This window comes from Trachypithecus francoisi, unplaced genomic scaffold, assembly GCF_009764315.1.
Source record: "Trachypithecus francoisi isolate TF-2019V2 unplaced genomic scaffold, Tfra_2.0 Lachesis_group3, whole genome shotgun sequence".
Classification (NCBI taxonomy): Eukaryota; Metazoa; Chordata; class Mammalia; order Primates; family Cercopithecidae; genus Trachypithecus; species Trachypithecus francoisi.
In genome coordinates this window covers 104,531,203-104,549,641 of record NW_022681468.1, presented here as the reverse complement: position 1 = coordinate 104,549,641, position 18,439 = coordinate 104,531,203, and the positions used below count along the sequence as shown (strand labels likewise).

General features: G+C 47.2%; 1 protein-coding gene across 5 annotated transcripts in view; it reads left to right on the top strand.

Annotated features, from left to right (window-relative positions):
- The window catches only part of ALPK3 (alpha kinase 3), a 60,796-nt gene that overhangs the window by 13,539 nt on the left and 28,818 nt on the right, over nucleotides 1–18,439 (top strand). For 2 of the 5 annotated variants that reach the window (XM_033190906.1, XM_033190905.1), the window contains 3 exons: nucleotides 9,983–10,100; nucleotides 10,681–11,468; nucleotides 11,499–11,935. In XM_033190906.1, coding sequence (XP_033046797.1) covers nucleotides 9,983–10,100; nucleotides 10,681–11,468; nucleotides 11,499–11,935 — 1,343 coding nt within the window. Of the gene's footprint in view, nucleotides 1–6,800; nucleotides 6,892–7,170; nucleotides 7,256–9,982; nucleotides 10,101–10,680; nucleotides 11,936–18,439 lie in introns of those variants that run through there. The other 3 variants (XM_033190907.1, XM_033190908.1, XM_033190904.1) reach the window with 3 other exon arrangements.

Here is an 18,439-nt window from a genome sequence, read left to right as displayed (position 1 = left end):
CTTCTGGGTGCACATGCGCAGTAGCTGTACATGCTTGTTCAAACGTCATGAGTATCTGGGAACACAGGCGTATGCCACCACACCCATGCTAATGAGGCATGTATCTTAAATCTCCACCCAGGGGTGTGTTTTTTACTATTACAATGAGCAAAGGGTGAGTTTGAGGACAGGTAAAATCAAAATGCTCCTGCTTTCTACATGGGAAATTCCCTACTGGAGATAGCTTTGCTTGAATGAACTTTACAATGCCCATGTTAGGGCTTAATTGTGTTGACTGTATGGTCCTGATGGTTGCTGTGTCCTGAGGACATGGTTACTTCCTTGACTCTTATTAATGATAGTTTTCTAAAACTATCCTGCTTCAGTTATATCATAATTTTTGCTTAAATCAACATTTACTGTTTACCTTATTATGCCTATGCAATATTATTTGTAACTGAACGTTGTAGCATACTATGCTTATTTTTTTTCTTTTGTTTTTCCTAAGGTTAGTACTTTCCATCGTTTTTCTTTTTTTTTTTTTTTGAGGCGGAGTCTCGCTCTGTCGCCCGGACTGGAGTGCAGTGGCCAGATCTCAGCTCACTGCAAGCTCCGCCTCCTGGGTTTCCGCCATTCTCCTGCCTCAGCCTCCCAAGTAGCTGGGACTACAGGCGCCCGCCACCTCGCCCGGCTAGTTTTTGTATTTTTAGTAGAGACGGGGTTTCACCGTATTAGCCAGGATGGTCTCGATCTCCTGACCTCGTGATCCGCCCGTCTCGGCCTCCCAAAGTGCTGGGATTACAGGCTTGAGCCACCGCGCCCGGCCCATCGTTTTTCATTTGTTTCTTTTTTTGGTATCTGTTGCTAATTTTTCTTATACCTCCTAATAGCCTCTTAAGACAATATTCTGCAAGGTCAATGACATCAGTAATCTGGCAGTTACTTTCCTTGGAGATATTCCCCTTGGAGCTCTCCATTCTTCTTTTATCTTAACTGCTAGCCTTTTGGGGCCTGATACACAGCTGTTATCCTGGGTCTTCCCTTTGCTTTTCTGTGGGGTTAATTCAGCTTCCTGGATCTCATGTCTTCCTTTCTTGGTTTATTTTTTTTCCTTTATTGAATACTGTCCGAGTGGTTTCATCAGGTCCTGAAGATGGTGGAGTAGCAGAGGGCATGGTGATGGCAAGCTCTGGACCTTGCTCTCCCTTGAGTCCCTCTGCTCCAATGTGCCTTCATTTCTCCCTGCATCTGGTACACAGTTGCCATCCTCTAGATTTGTTTTACCTCTCTTCTGTGATAACTTTCCTGCTTTTTGCATTCTACATTTTTTTCTTTCTTGATTTACATTCTTGTTTTGGTAGCTTTCTAGAAAGAGTACATGGGAAACAAATGTTGGATTCCTTGTATCTGAAAATGTTTTTGTTGGTTGGTTGGTTGGTTGGTTTTTTGAGGCAAAGTTTCTTCTGTCACCCAGGCTGGAGTGCAGTGGCATGATCACAGATCACTGCAGCCTCAACCTCCCCGGCTCAGGTGATCCTCTTGCCTCAGCCTCCTGAGTAGCTGGGACCACAGGCATGTGCCACCACACCCAGCTTATTTTTTGTGTGTGTGTATGTGTGTGTGTGTGGTAGAGACTAAGTCCTACTATGTTGCCAGGCTGGTCTCAAACTTCTGGGCTCAAGCAATCCTCCCACCTTGGCCTCCCAAAGTGCTGGGATTATAGCAGGCATGAGCCAGTGTGCCCGGCCTCTTTTTTTCTACTTTACTTTTTCTTGGGAATTTGGCTGGGTATAGAATTATAAGCTGAAAATAATTTTCCTTCAGAATTTTAGACATTGTTCCATTATCTTTTTGCTTCCAATGTTGCTTTTCAGAGTGAGAAGACAGTTTGATCCTGATTCCTTGCATGTGACCAGTTCTTCTCTCTGGAAGCTTGTAAGAGTGTTCTGGTATTTCATAATGATGTATTTTGATATGGGTCTCTTCACCCTGGAACATGCTTAGATGCTTTCAGTTGGAAACGGAGAGCCTTTAGTTCTGGGAAATTTGATTTTATCCGCCTGTTTTCTGTCATCTTACTTTACGAACTCCTGTTTGGATAGCTGTTCCCCTGGACATGGACTTTTATTTTCTTATCCTTTATTCCCATTTCATCTATTTGTCTTTTGCTCTACTTTCTGGGAGATTTCCTCAGTTTTATCTTTCAACTCTTCTACTGAATTTTAATTTCCAAGGGTTTTAATTTTTGTCATTTTCTGTGAGCATCCTGCACTTTTCATGAATGTAGTATCTTTTCTTAGCTGTCTGAAACGCTTATTAATGATAGTTTACTAAAAGTTTCCTTTTCCTTGCGTAGTTTTTCTTCTGTCTTGCTTTTTCTCTGTTTAATTTAATTTTATCATCAATCTTCAGTTACAGGCTTTCCTCCCATATGTAGAAATCTTTGGCTGTCAGATAATGAGCAAGAGTAGGAGACTTACAAGCTGATCAGAGGTTCTGAGCAAGGAGGAGGGGCCTGAAAACTTGGCTGTTTACTGTAGGGTGATCTAGGTAGCCACTGTTGGGAACTGCCAAGTAAGTTTCTTTAGTTTCTTCCTCTTGGACTAGTGAGGTTTCCTAGCAAAAGATTTTCTGGGAGTTATGTAGACCAGAGGGCTGGGTGGGCTCTCAGCATAAGACATTTATTTTATGATACATGGTTATTACATTTGTCTATTTTTCATAGAATAGTTATCCCTCAGTTATGCTGGCTTACTCTCAGGGCAGACTTTTACATTTCCAAATAATAAACTTTACCTTTGGCTGTGGTGGGGAAGGAGCAGTCATCCAGTGAGATAGAATGGGTGAAGGGTTCCAGAGATCTATTTTCTAAGCACCTTTTAACCTTTCTTCCTTCCTCTTTCTCCCAGTTCCAGAGGTACCAATTTGCCAATTCTTAGGCCCTTTGGGGATTTTCTGGTGTCGAAAGGATAGTTCTCAGTTTTCTCCACTGCTAGCTTAGGGTTGAGCTGTCTTGAGTCTGCTAAGTCAGTTTCCACTTGTCCATCTGCTTTCTAACTTTCAAAATTTTGTTGCTCCTATTACTCTCCTTGCCTGTTCACTTCATCTTCGTTGATTAAAAAGTCTTTTCAGGGCAGTTTAGTGAGCTTGAGGAAGGGTGTGAAGATAGATGGCATGTTCATTCTGCCTTTTTACCTAGAAGCCTACTCATTTTCTGCCTGGCAAAATCCTTCTCTCCTTTCAAGGGGCTTGCCCTCTGGGAGGTCATCTCCAGTGTTTCCAGGAGAGCTCTTGATCCATCCTCCACCACATAGTTTTTTTGTTTACACATCTCTCTCTCCAACAAGATCATGACATCTACAAGGACAGGGCACACATCATGCCTCTCCAGAGCTGGCACGAAGATGCTCAGTACATATCAGATGACCACAGTGAACCTTGACTGTGCTGATGACAAAACCAGTATCTTTTCCACTTTCCACATTGCCTGTTCATTTCAGCCGCAGCTTTGATACCTGGGTAACAGCAGCTGCAGTGAGGACCTGGGACCACTTGAGGGGTGCAGGTGTCAGAGATGGCTCTCCTTCCTCTCCTTTTCCATTCTTTTCTTTGTAGCCATGGAGTTTGAGAGCAATGTGGAGATGCCAGACATGAGTCTGGCTTATAGAATCATGGGGTATTTTATCAAATATTCTCAGTGTCATCATGGAAGTAAGCTGTTCCCTGTTTCAAGCCCAATCCAAAGGAGCAACCTTTTCTGCCACATCTCATGATGACCAGGCAGGGCTGCTCAGAGATTTATTTTATGATATATGGTTGTATATCATACAACCTACCTACTGTGTATATCATAGCACCTACTGTGCCAAGATCTACAACACTACCAATGAAGTCTGTAAGGTTTCTGGGGCTCTGGCTACCTCTGATATCCATACCTTAGTCCATTGTTGATCTTCTCCTCTCCTGCCCTCACTCATCCTCACATACATTCAGAATCTCAGCTTACGTGAGTTTTGTGTAGTACATTAGGAAAGAGGTCTCTATGATCACCATAGTACACCTCAAATAAGCCTTTTCCAATTAGCAAGGAGAAAATGCAGGCTGTAGGAGAGGGGGAGAGAGGAGAGGAGGGGCAATGTGGAAGGTTCTGCAAACTAGAGTCAGGGTTAGACACGGGAGCTCTCTAGACTGGAGAGGTGGAAGGTGGATGGATCTCTGGCTGAGACTGGCCTCTGTGTGAGGCTGCTGTTTTGCTCCTGGCTTGTCTCCAGAGTGACCACACGTGCACTCTTCCTTCCTCACTGCTGATAGCATTTCCTAAACAAGGCTAGGATGAGTGAGCCCACCAGGGCCCTGCCAGGCAGAGGTGATGCTTTCCTGGTGGTCAGAACTTAGTCCAGGTGAGGGAGAGTCATCTGCGCCAGCAGTGCTCCTGCTGGCCGACCTGTGATGGAAGCCCTTGGGGTCACGGAGAAGAGAGGCAAGGCCCTGGGGTTCTTCCAACTCACAGTAGGCTTATGGGAAGATAGTGGGCCTCCGCTAGCTCCTGTCTGCCCCAGGAGCCCCTCTGGCCAGAATGCTACTGTCTTCCTTGAGGCAGCCCACTCTCTCCAGCACAGGGGCTTCCCTCCTCCACTCTCCTCAACTCTGTTGTAGATTCTGTGTTGTGTGTGTATGTGTGTGTGTGTGTGTGTGTGTGTTTGCATGTGGGTGCACATGTTCATATTGGGCTGGAAGGAGGAAGCATCAGCAGTGGGCAGGTTGTACAAAGGGATTGAGTCTTCTGAAATAGGACCATGTTCCTGAAGAAACTTTTTTAGAGAAGTAAGTCTAAAAATGACTGTTGGGAGCAAAAACTTATATATTGGTCCCAGGAACCCCAGTAGAAAGAGTACTGGAGAAAGGAAAAGGAAACCTAGGGCTTTGCCACATGCTGGCTGTGAGACCCTGGGTGTTACTTAGCTTCTCTGAGCCTCATTTTCTTTTTGTGTAAAATAGGAAGTAAAATACCGGCCTGTGTTATAGAAGAGAGGGATTTGAATTCTGGCTCTCTACTTGCTAGCTAGATAACTTTGGACAAGAGCTTTAATTTCATAAGCTGGGATTTCCTCGTCCTTAAATTGGAGATTAGTAGCAGAGTGCATTCCTCATAGGATTTTTGTGAGGATTAGATAAGATAATACATGAGAAGTATTTAGCTTAGTATCTGGCACATAGTAAGTCTTCATTAATGTTAGCAATCATTTGCACAGGAGTGTTCTGAGGGTCAAATGAAATGCTATGTATTTGAAAGCTTTTTGAAAACTTTACATTTCCATTCATTATTCTTTTGAATCGGAGCTTCTGTGAACTGGGAATGGTTGGGACAAGGCTGCAAGTTTCCACGCTGGGTTCTTGAGTCAGGTCTGCTGGCTGTGAAACAGATGTCACAGGGTGTGAAGGGGCCGAGGGAAGGCCACAGGCTCAAGTGCTGCTGTGGGCTCTCCTGGCCAGGGCTGGAAGTATGTGCACACCTGCCTGTGGACATGCACAAATGCATAGTTGGGAGTGAAGGACCCAGAGCTCTCCTGCTTTTATGCATTTTAGGATATAGTTCACATTATGCAGGGCTCAAGGCAACGTGTTCTCCCAAATAAATTTGCTTCCAAAGCTCATCGTGGCTATGAAGCCCCTAAGCTATTGGATTGGCCCCCGCTGTGTAGAGGCAGCACCAGAGGGTGGCATGGAGGCTGAGGCCCCAGCCCTGGGGCTGTGGGGTCCATTCAGCTCCTCTCTCCTTGCCCCACCCCTGCCCTCTTGCCCGAGCATCTGACTGGACTCAGATGCCCTGGAGACTGAGGCTGTGCTGGGTGGGTCATGGGGCAGGGAGGCTCTGAGCTGGGCCCTTGTAGGGATGAGATCATCTCACAGGATGGTGAGGACACCTGTGCTGGCTCTGGCCACACACACAGTGATGTAACCAGGGGGTTTAGCTCACAGTGGAAACATGGGGCTCGCTTTACAGCCAGGTTTGCCCAGAGTTTGTTCCTGGCCAACGCTGCTGCAGCCTCACCTCCCCTGCTCCCTGCTCCTGTACACAGTTCCCCAGCATGCCCTTTGCTTGTCACCCTCCCCCTCTCCTGTTGGGGTTCCCTTGTCAGGCATGCCCTTCCCATCCACCTTGTGTGTTCACCCTACTCACTCATTTACTTATCGTCCCATAGATTTCTTTAAGTAATTACCACACCACAGTGTCAGGCACTGTCTTAGGTGGTGGGGATATAGCAGTGAACAAGATACAGTTTCTACCCCCATGGGACCTAAGTCTAGCAGGAGAGATAGGCAAGGAAGTAGTCAATGCCAGTATTGTGATTAGTGCTGTGAAGGGGAAGTACAGGTGATGTGAGAGCTGAGGGGAAGCGGGAGATCGGGGGGACGGAACCCATCTTTCCTGAAATCCTGCCCACCTTCCAAGTTGAGTTCAGATGCCACTCACTACAAAAACCTTTCCTGAGTCCCTAGCCAGAGGTGATTGCTCCCTTCTCTGCAGCCCTAAGCACTTAGTGCATTGCTTCATTTATTCATCTATAAATATTTAATGAGTGTTGATTCCATACCAGGGACTATTCTAGGAACTGGGGACACAGCAGTGAATAACACAGATAAGTCCCTGCTGTCATGGAGCTGATGTTTGTCATGGAAAGGATGGACGTAAACCAACACACTCCTAAGTGTATAATATGTCAGGTAGCAATGTGTTCTAGGAAGAAAAATAAACATAGTAAGAGGAATAGCAAGTGCCTGGGAGACAGTGTTGCTGCTTTACACAGGGTGGTAGGGAAGGCCTCTCTAGAGAAGTAACAGAGCCCTGCAGGAGTCAAGGCATGGTGCTCCCGTGGTGTGTGAGGCAAGCCAGCAGGACCACATGAGTGGGTACAGCAAGCTGGGGGAAAGTGGAGGGAGGTGGGGCCAGCATGGTCACAGGGCCCAGATCATGAGGGCTGCGTGAAATGGAGCTAATTGGGGTGTTTTGAGCAAAGGGGCACCATGATCTGACATTATTTAAAAGGATCACTCTGTCTTTTCTGCTGAGAATGGGCTGAAGAGAGCCAAGCAGCAAGATCAGTGAGGAGGTTATTGTAGGAATTGAGGTGTGAGGTGACGGGAATGTGGACCAAGCTGTTGGTGCGGAATGGCAAGGAGTGATCAGATTCTAGATATATTCTAAGGGAGGGCCAGCAAGATTGCCTGATGGAGCAGAGGTGAGACAAGGAAAGGAATACGGGATTGCCTCCAGGTATTGGCCTGAACCAAATATAGGGATGAAGTTGCTATTTACTGAGATTTGTGGGAACTGGCTTGGAGGGCAGACTAAGGAGCTTGGATGGGATATGGTAAGCTTGATACCTCTTAGACCTTCAAGTGGAAATGCCAGATATGCAGTCAGAAATAATGACTGGGGTAGAAGACTGGGCTGGAGATAGAAATTTGGGAGTCCATAAGCATACATATATTTGAAAGCCACAGGACAGAATTAGGACCTTCTGGGTTGTGAGTAGGGATAGAATATGGAAAATGGTTCTGGGGCCTGAGCTCTGGGGCAGGTCTACGTGGGAGGGGAGGACTGATGAAGAGCTCAGGAAAAGCGGCCAGTGAAGTACGAGGAGCAGTTAGAGCGGTGTCCTAAAAGCAAGTGAAGCAAAGGTTTCAGGGGTTGGTACTGCTGATGGATTAGGCAGATGGGCATAGGAATTGGATTTGGCAATGTACAAGTTATGGGTGACTTTGACAAGAGCAATTCTGGTGCAAGAGAGGCTATAAAAGTATGACTGGAGGAAGGAAAATGAAGACAGTGAGTACAGGCAGCTCTTTCAAAGAATTTTTCTGTAAAGCAGAGAGCAGAGAAATGAGAGCAGGGGTTGGAGGAGGCTGTGGGGTCAAAGGAAGTTCTTTTTAAAGAAGGACACAGTAGAGCAGGCTTGTACACTGATGGGAAAGATGTAACAGAGAGGAAAAATTTGATGATGCAGGATGAGCTGGAATAATTGCTAGAGAAATGTCCTTGATTAGGCATGAGCAGGTAGGATCCAGTGAGGGGAAGCTTTACTTAGGAGCATGGTGTATCTGTAGGCAGTAGGAAAGGCAGAGCACCTGTGCAGATGCTAGGTACATTGCTGCCTTGTCCAGGTGCATGCCATGTCTCACCTTTTCTTTTTTTCTCTTTTCTTTTTTTTTTTTTTGAGACTGAGTCTTGCTCTGTTGCCCAGGCTGGAGTGCAGTGGTGTGATCTCGGCTCACTGCAAGCTCTGCCTCCCGGATTCACGCCATTCTCCTGCCTCAGCCTCCTGAGCAGCTGGGACTACAGGCATCCGCCACCACGCCCGGCTAATTTTTTTTGTATTTTTAGTAGAGACGGGGTTTCACCGTGTTAGCCAGGATGGTCTCGATCTCCTGACCTCGTGATCCGCCCACCTTGGCCTTCCAAAGTGCTGGGATTACAGGCTTGAGCCACTGCACCTGGCCATGTCTCACCTTGTCTTTCGCACAATAAGCTCCTGGAGAGCACAGACGCTGTCTCATGTGGTTCTGTGTCCTCATAACCCTAGCTTGCTGTTCATATATACTTAATATATATCTTTGAGTGAATGTATGTTAGCAGTCTCATTTCGAGCAAGTAATGCAGATCAGTCAGCTTAAGATATGAATCAGGATTCATTGGTAAGTCCAGAGGGGTTTCTTATGGAATTGACAAGAGGAGGGCAGCTGTGCCCAGGCAAGGAATGGAACTAGTACTTGGAAGCATCTTGGAACTCTCTCTGTCTTCCACTTCTTATTCAATCCTGAACATCGACTTCCTTTTTCCATCTCTCACTGTAGTGTTTGCTTCTCAGTCCATGTGGCAGAACATGGCTACTCTACCCTTTTGAAGCTAAATTTCCAGACACAATGGTAGACTGTCTGTAGGTCCTAATTCCCAAATACTTGGTCAAATAATTAGCTAGATTAGCTGATTTGGCGTCCATTACTGAACCAATCAACTGTGGACAGAGAGATAAGGGACACGTGACAGTAACAGCTGGGAGCTCCTCCTGTGGGTGGGCTGGAAGTGCCCGAGAAGGGGCTGGGCAGACACCTCAGTCAGTGTCACTGCAGTGACAGGGTGGGTAGGAAGGTGTAGATGTGTGGACAGATGGACGATAGGTAAATGAATGAATGGGTGGACAGATAGATGCTTTAGCCATGTTGTCAAATAATCCTAACAGCTCAGGAACCTGAAATGAAAGAAGGAGGGCTCTTGGAAGAGATGCTCATGGTGGGACATGGGGGAGGAGATCTCTGTAGATAGAGCCCTTACTGCAGTTGAGGAAGTAGAATGGGCCACTATAGAAGGAAGCTTATTCCTAGGAGGCAGGGATTTCTGGAAACTCCTTGTCTCCCTTCCCATTAGGAAGCTAGGAAGTTTCTCCTCCATATTTTCCTTCCTATTGTTGAAGGGGAATTGTTTTCAGCTTTGACAGGGACCAGCTTCTAAAAATAAGCTGAGCTATCATACAGTGGCTCTGTTCTTCCAGAAAGCCTGGGGCAGGTGGTCCTGTCCAGTCTTTTCAGGTGGTCTGGAAAGCCATGACCTCGTGTTCTCTCCTCCCATTATTATTATTATTATTATTATTACTATTACTGAGATGGAGTCTCACTCTATCGCCTAGGCTGGAGTGCAGTGGCGAGATCTTGGCTTACTGCAACCTCCACCTCCTGGGTTCAAGCGATTCTCCTGCCTCAGCCTCCCAAGGAGCTGGGATTACAGGAGCCCGCCACTATGTCTGGGTAATTTTTTTTTGTATTTTTAGTAGAGACTGGGTTTCACCATGTTGGCCAGGCTGGTCTCAAACTCCTGACCTCAGATGATCTGCCTACCTCAGCCTCCCAAAGTGCTGGGATTACAGGTGTGAGCCACAGTGCCCGGCCTCTTCCCATTATTTTGGAACTGGCCTTCCTGCAACCCAATCTCCTGCTTCTTTCTCAGGATACCCAGAGCCAGAGGTGACCTGGTACAAGGATGATATGGAGCTGGACCGCTACTGTGGCTTGCCAAAATATGAGATCACTCATCAGGGCAACCGCCACACACTGCAGCTGTACAGGTGAGGGAGAAGGGCCTGTTTTGCTCTCTCTGCCCTCCCGAGGGCCCTTTGGCTGGGGTCCTGCCCTCAGAAATGGAGCAGTCTAGATGGAGATGCCCGGGCACTCTCTGGGGATGGCGGGCGGGATTCTGCTGTGTGGTTGAACCACCTGGTGAACCACATCTGCCTAAGGCCAGAGTGGGAGTATTCCTGACAGAGAGCTGGTGCAACCAGCGGAGGTCCTGACCTACAGAAATATTTTCCATGAGGTCAGCGGTCAAAAAAAGCAACTGTATCATCATGACTTCACAAGGGGCTGTGTTGGTCACATGCTTCTGAAGGGAGCTCTCCTGGGCCCCAAGTCTAATCCCTCCTGGGACAGTATGGCCTTGGTCAGCCGCCACCCTTTTGCCAGCCTCAGTTCCCTCAACTGTAATGGAGGGTGTTGTATGTTGTGACGTGTGAGATGGGGCGTGGCACACGGCAGGGCTTGCCCTGGGGAGGGGGAAGCATGCCTGGCTCTGAATGGCTCTGGCTGGGGGGTGTGGGGGCTCTCACCTCTCAGGAGGGGAGAGGTGGCACCTCAAGCTCCTACCTCTAGGTGTCGAGAAGAAGATGCCGCCATCTACCAGGCCTCTGCCCAGAACAGCAAGGGCATTGTGTCCTGCTCAGGGGTCCTGGAGGTGGGCACCATGACCGAGTACAAGATCCACCAGCGCTGGTTCGCCAAGTTGAAGCGCAAGGCTGCGGCAAAGCTGCGCGAGATCGAGCAGAGCTGGAAGCACGAGAAGGCGGCGCCAGGGGAGGCCGACACGCTGCGCAAGCTCAGCCCCGACCGCTTCCAGCGAAAGCGGCGACTGAGTGGGGCTGAAGCGCTGGACCCCTCGGTCCCTACCAGGGACCCTGAGAGTGGGACCCTGGCGGTTTGGCAGGAGGGAGAGACTGAGTCTGCTCAGCACTCAGGTTTGGGCCTGATCAACAGTTTTGCTTCTGGAGAAGTGACCACCAACGGGGAGGCTGCCCCCGAGAATGGGGAGGACGGAGAGCATGGCTTGCTGACATACATCTGTGACGCCATGGAGCTGGGGCCTCAGAGAGTCCTCAAAGAGGAGAGTGGGGCCAAGAAGAAAAAGAAAGATGAGGAATCCAAGCAAGGCCTGCGGAAGCCAGAGTTAGAAAAGGCAGCCCCAAGCCGCCTTTCTTCAGAAAACTGCATCCCCAACTCAGACGAGCCTGACTCCTGCGGGACTCAGGGGCCCGCGGGCATGGAGCAGGTTCAGACCCAGCCCAGAGGCAGGGCTGCACGGGGGCCTGGGTCCTCTGGCACAGATAGTACCAGGAAGCCAACCTCTGCTGTGGGCACTCCAGACAAGGCCCAGAAAGCCCCTGGCCCGGGCCCAGGCCCAGGCCCAGGCCCAGGCCCAGGCCAGGAAGTGTATTTCTCCTTGAAGGACATGTACCTGGAGAACACCCGGGCAGTCAGGCTTCTGGGGGAAGACGGCCCCCAGACCCTGAGTGTCCAGGCGCCTGGAGAGAGTCTCAAGGGGAAGGCACCCATCAGGGCTAGAGACGAGAGGGTGCCTGGTGCTCCTGGCCAGCCCACACACTCCTTCACCCCCCAGCCGACTAGGCCTTTCAACAGAAAGAGATTCGCCCCTCCAAAGCCCAAAGGAGAGGCCACCACCGACAGTAAGCCCATTTCCTCTCTGAGTCAAGCTCCAGAATGTGGGGCCCAGAGCTTAGTGAAGGCCCCACCTCAGGCCTCTGTCCAGGTGCCGACACCCCCTGCCCGGCGGAGACATGGCACCCGGGACAGCCCACTGCAGGGGCAAGCAGGCCACAGGACTCCAGGAGAGGTAAGTGTGGGTGTTGGGTGCCTGGAGGCCGCTCTGGGAAGCTGACCTCATGGAAACTTGCTGCAACTGCTCCGGCAGCTAGTGAGCAGTGGGCTATTTATAGAAAGGGGTGGAGAGGGACTGGAGTGCCAGCTACAGGAACCGCAGGCATGCCCTTCGCCCCAGCCCGTTTCCTGATGCCAGGCATGTGGGCAGCACAGCCTGACTGTGACCCTCTTCTGGGAGTGTAGGAGTTCACAGCCAAGGGGACTGTGCCCTGGAGGGAGGTGGAAGAAGATAATATTCTCTGGGGTGGGAAAGGGGTCCAGTGGAGTGCTTTCTGTGGGCTTTGCTGAGGCAACAGTGTTTCATGAGGGAGATGGAGGAGCAGGTGTGTGCCATAGTGTACAGCAGGTGGCAACTTGGCTGTTCATTAGATTTTTAACAAAGCTGAATGTCCAGGAAATGCTGGTTGAATCTGGGTTTATCTAAGGTTCTGGAGTCAGGCATACCTATATGCAAATCTGACTGCCTTAACATGGTGTGAGCTAGAGCCAGTTGTAAAATTGGAATAATAATAATAATACCTACTTCATAGGGCTGTTGTAAGAATCTGGTGCCCACTAAGAACTAAGTAAGTGGCAGTTGGGATCAGATACGACTATGGTGGGATACAAAAGAAAAGTGTTTTACTTGATAACAGGAGTGCCATCACCTTCTAGGGAACAGGTAGCCCACAGAGAAAAGATGATGTTTTGTGTGGAGACAGGGGTAGTGGAGTGTCCACTCCCCAAAGAGGCAGATGGGTGACAGCATTAAGGAGCTTGAGGGGTGGGATTGAGAGGGCAGGAAGGAAACAATTTGTCCCTTTTGGTTATTGCTTCATGTTTCAGGGGCTTAGAGGGCATTATTTCACAGAGGTTTTGGGAGACAGAGTGTTTTATAGTGGGACAGAAAGAAGACAGTGTTTCTTATGAGTGGCAGAAGGAGAAATATTTCAAGAGTGGAGCTGGGTGGATAAAATAGATGGAACATATTTACACTGAGAAATACTGGTTATTTATTTGAAATCCCGATTTAACTGGGTGTCTAGTATTTCTTTCTTTGGTTTTTTTGTTTGTTTGTTTGTTTGAGATGGAGTTGCCCAGGCTGGAATGCAGTACAGTGGTGCGATCTCAGCTCACTGCAGCCTCCAACTCCCGGGTTCAAGCGATCCTTGTGTCTCAGCCTTCCAAGTAGTTGGAATTAAAGGTATGAGGCACCACGCCTGGCTAATTTTTGTATTTTTAGTAGAGACGGGGTTTTGCCATGTTGGCCAGGCTGATCTCGAACTCCTGATCTCAAGTGATCTGCCCACCTCAGCCTCCCAAAATGTTGGGATTACAGGCATGAGCCACCGTGCCCAGCGCGGTATTTTTTTTTTTTTTGCTAAATCTGATAACCTTAAGTGGAGACAGCCTCTGGTTTTGGTGAGAACTAAGATGAGACTATTTCTTGGGGTAGAGGAAGTGGGAGTTATGGATCTGAGAATGGCTTCATGGGGGAACAGAAGGAAAGCAGTGTTTCCCAGGGATAGGGACAGAGGACAGGTGGTTTCTCGGAGCAGTGAAGGGAAGCACATGAGGGACAAGCTGATACAGCACCTCGCAGAGAGCAAAGGGGAAAGGATGCTTTGTGGAGAACAGGAGGGGCTTTCCCACGGAGAGAACTTTCATGGCGGGAAGGAGAGAAAGACTAGTTTCAAGGGTGACCATGGGAAATGGTTTTATTTTATGGGTGCTAAGGTCAGACTGTAGGAACAGTGGTTCAGAGGGCTTTGGAGTGGAACAAACCTCAGGGACCTCAAACCAGACTTTCTGGAACCTGTTCCTGACTCTTGCCCTCCTCAGGCCTGGTCTCATGTAGTTTTGGCCAATGGAGTGGTAAGTTCACAGTGGCCCGGGGAAGGCTTTGTAGGGCTGCTGCACATGCCTGACAGCCCACAGGCTGGATAGCAGGGCCTTTTGGAAGAGATGGCTCTCATAGGCCCTCATAGCTCATTTAGGAAGGGACCAGGCTGTTGGCCAAGTTAGTGTGCAAATCTGGCTTCTCTGCCTAAAGGGTGAGGAACCCCATACCAGATGGTGGCATCCTCCTGGTAGGACCAGAGGAGGAAGTACTAGCCCCCTCTTCCTTGCCTCCCAAAGGTAGGAGGAGGGGCTCAGGCAGTGTGGTACCTGAGAGGTTGTCTGTGTTGGTTCCACTGCTCCTACAAAAACCCCATGGTTAGGCCGGGCGTGGTGGCTCACACCTGTAATCCCAGCACTTTGGAAGGCCGAAGCAGGTGGATCACTTGAGGTTAGGAGTTTGAAACCAGCTTGGCCAACATGGTGAAACCCCATCTTTACTAAAAATACAAAAAATTAGCCAGGTGTGGTGGCATGTGCCTATAATTCTGGCCACTTGGGTGGCTGAGGCAGGAGAATTGCTAGAACCTGGGAGGCGGAGGTTGCAGTGAACCGAGACTGCGCCACTGCACTCCAGTCTGGGCTACAGAGACTATGTCTTAAAAAAAAAAAAAAACGGCCGGGCGCGGTGGCTCAAGCCTGTAATCCCAGCACTTTGGGAGGCCGAGATGGGCGGATCACGAGGTCAGGAGATCGAGACCATCCTGGCGAACACGGTGAAACCCCGTCTCTACTAAAAATACAAAAACTAGCCGGGCGACGTGGCGGGCGCCTGTAGTCCCAGCTACTCGGGAGGCTGAGGCAGGAGAATGGCGTAAACCCGGGAGGCGGAGCTTGCAGTGAGCTGAGATCCGGCCACTGCACTCCAGCCTGGGCGACAGAGCGAGACTCCGCCTCAAAAAAAAAAAAAAAAAAAAAAAAACACCAAACCAAAAAAAAACCACCCACAGATGCAGAACAAAGCCAAAAACCTTGTGTTTTTTTTTTTAACTTAAAAAAATTGTTACATAGGTCATACATGTGAAACGTGTTTAACATCTATGTATGTATACTTTTAAGCTATTGCGTTTTAGTGGATGAATTTGATTTTTTTTTTTTTTGGGGGGACAGGAACTTGCTTTGTTTGTCACCCAGGCTGAAGTGCTGTGGTGCGATCATGGCTCACTGCAGCCTCAACCTCCTGAGCTCAAGCGATTCTCCTGCCTCAGCCTCCCAGGTTCCATGCCTGAGACTACAGGCATGTGCTGCCATGCCTGGCTAATTTTTTCTTTTTTAAAAAATTTTGTATAGAGACAGGGTGTTGTCATGTTGCCCAAGCTGGTCTCGAACTCCTGGGCTCCAGTGATCCTCTCATCTTGGCCTCCCAAAGTGCTGCTATTACAGGTGTGATAAAACAGCCTGGTCTGTTTTTTCATACTCTCATCCTGCCAAATTTTTTTGAAAAAAAAGTTATATTTTTATTATTAAAAAAATGGTCATAGTAGAAAATATGGAGGAAACTCTGAAAACTTGAAGTAGAAAGTAAAGGCCAGGCACAGTGATGCCTGTCATCCTAGCACTTTGGGAAGCCAAGGCGGGTAGATCACCTAGGTCAGGATTTCGAGACCAGCTTGGCCAACATGGTGAAACCCCATCTCTACTAAAAAAAATACAAGCAAATTTAGTTGGGGGTGGTGGTGGGTGCCTGTAATCCCAGCTACTCGGGAGGCTGAGGCGGGAGAATCACTTGAACCCAGGAGACAGAGGTTGCTGAGATTGCACCATTGCACTCTAGCCTGGGCAGCAAGAGCAAAACTCCATCTCAAAAAAGAAGAAATAAAGAAAGAAAAAAGAAAGTAAAAATCCACCTATTATCTACCATCCAGAGATGACTATCACCCAAGAGATGAAGGGACATCTTGGTGTATCTATCAATCTTTTTATGTGTATATGTAGTTTATGTAGTTTTTTATACTTTTTTTTTTTTTTGAGACAGAGACTTGCTCTGTCTCTGGAGTCTGCACTCCAGGCTGGAGTGCAGTGGCATGGTCTTGGCTTACTGCAACCTCCGCTTCCCAGGTTCAAGCGATTCTCCTGCCTCAGCCTCCCGAGTAGCTGGGATTAGAGGCGCCTGCCACCACGCCTGAGTAATTTTTTGCATTTTTAGTAAAGACAGGGTTTCACCATGTTGGCCACGCTGGTCTCAAACTCCTGACCTCAGGTGATCTGCCCGCCTCAGCCTCCCAAAGTGCTGGAATTACAGGTGTGAGCCACTGTGCTGGCCTTTTTAACCACTTAATATGCATTTTATTCTGATCCAGTTTTATATCCTGCTTTCTTTCTTTCTTCTTCTTTTTTTGTTTTTTTTTAGATGGAGTCTTGCTCTGTAGCCCAGGCTGGAGTACAGTGGCATGATCTCAGCTCACTGCAACCTCAACCTCCTGGGTTCAAGCAATTCTCCCGCCTCAGCCCCTTAGTAGCTGGGATTATAGACACACACCACCATGCCTGGCTAATTTTTGTATTTTTAGTAGAGACGGGGTTTCACCCTTTTTGGCCAGGCTGGTCTTGAACTCCTGGCCTCGTGATCTGCCTTAGCCTCCCAAAGTGCTAGGATTAAAGGCGTAATTATCCTGCTTTCTTCTCATCATTTCATGAGCATTTTCCATGATTTCTAAAAAATCTTCAAAAGAACTTTATTTTTAATGACTATATAAGAGATGGTATAGTACGAATATTTTAACCCCTTTTTTCATAGTTTTTATGCTTTCCTTCCCTAGTCTTAGATTAAGTAGTAATCTGTATTTTTACTAATTTTTGTTGTTTGAATTCCTTCATTTGATTTTTAAATTAATCTGAAATTTATTTGGGTGTATAATATATCATCAGTCTCTGGCTTGATTTTTGACTAATACGTAATTTTCCTCAACATTATTTGTGGAATATTAAAACCATATCTATTATTTTGTTTTTCTTTCCTGATATACTAATTCTTATACATACTAGAGCCAATTTTAATTCCTACATATACATCTGTCATAATCCATTCATCTGTGTGTTGATTTTTTATAAGACAATCTTGTTTGAATTTTTACAGGTTTGATTTCTGGCAGGGCAAGTTCTTCTCTTACATTCCTTTAAAATTTTTTCTTAACTATTATCTCTTGTTTATTCCTCTAGGAAAACTGTAGAATCATTGTTTGAAATTCTCCAAACTCCCAGATACCATTGTTTTTTACTTTATAATTTTTTGTTCACCATTTTTTAAATAGTCATGAATTACGTATAACAAGATTATAAAGCCTGTTAAATCCTTTCGTGGATAACTAAAGGCATATTTGTATTTTGAATGGGCTTTTAGTAAAACTTTGGAAGAACGAATACCTTAGTATTTAGCCTTCTCATTTGGGACCACAGTCTCTATTTCCATGATCCAAATCTTCTTTCTCATCTCTCTTTTTAAGTTCTGTTTGTTTTTTAATTCATTTGAGCCCGGCATGTCTCTTGTTAGGGTTTGTTACTTTCAGGGTCCCTGTTTCTGGGATATTATGCCAGTGCCCTCTTACTCTGTCTTGATTTTCTTTCCTGGGAATAGGGGTACCTCTGGAAGCTCGAGTTAGGCGTCTCTCATGGGTATGGATGAGGAACAGATGGTAGAGCTGGGGCATCTTGAGTTGTTAAGAATGTCTGCTTCTCCTCCAGCCCAGGCATGCTGTTCACATAGCTCTCTCTCTGGGCAGGAGGTAGCTGATGAATGGAAACTGACCTTCAATGCCCTCGAAGTCTGCTTTTTATGAGATTTTTTTTTTTCCTGGGACTGCCTCAGATCTCTGGAGCTGAGGTACATAGGGGAACAAGATAGAATGCCCCATCTGCCAAAATCCTTGGAGAGGACCATGTAGGTGTGGGAGAGCCCTGCTGAATGCTTTGAGACCTAAGTGTCTCTTTTTGAGAAGCCTTGAAGGTCCTGAGGATGATCTTCCCAAGGCATGGGAACTCTCCTCTCACAATCAGGGCTCTTTAGTTTTCAGGGAGGACATGGATATAAATATCTTTTGAGAGCTGGAGGGAGATTGAGGAGAGACATGATCCTTGCCTTGAAGAATTATCTACTGAATTGAGGGGACTGGACTCACTAGAAAGAAGTGCAAAGAGGATGTGGTGAATGATAACAGAGGACTTTCAGAGAGGGAGAACGGTGTGGTCTGGAGTCACCAGGGAAGTCATCTAGGAAGAGGCCAGACTGGTTGGCATCATGTATAGATTTATTATGGGAAATGCCATATTAAAAAAACATTAATGTAATTTTAAAATATAAAAGATAATATTCCCAGGTGAAAGGAATTAGCTGAAAGAGAAAAAGGAAGACATTCTGGGAAGGATGAATAGCATGAAACAAAGGTGAGATTGTGGGCTAGAGAGGGAATGTAAAACCAGCCTATCCTAATTTTGATGCCTAAATGCATTGAAAGCTTCTCAACATTTTTTCTTCCTTTCTATGTCTTGTGTACTGCTTTGGTTTGTTTAGCACCAATTGTAACATTATCTAAGGCCAAGAGTGACACAGAAAAGGAAGAGAACTAACAGTTATTCAATATCA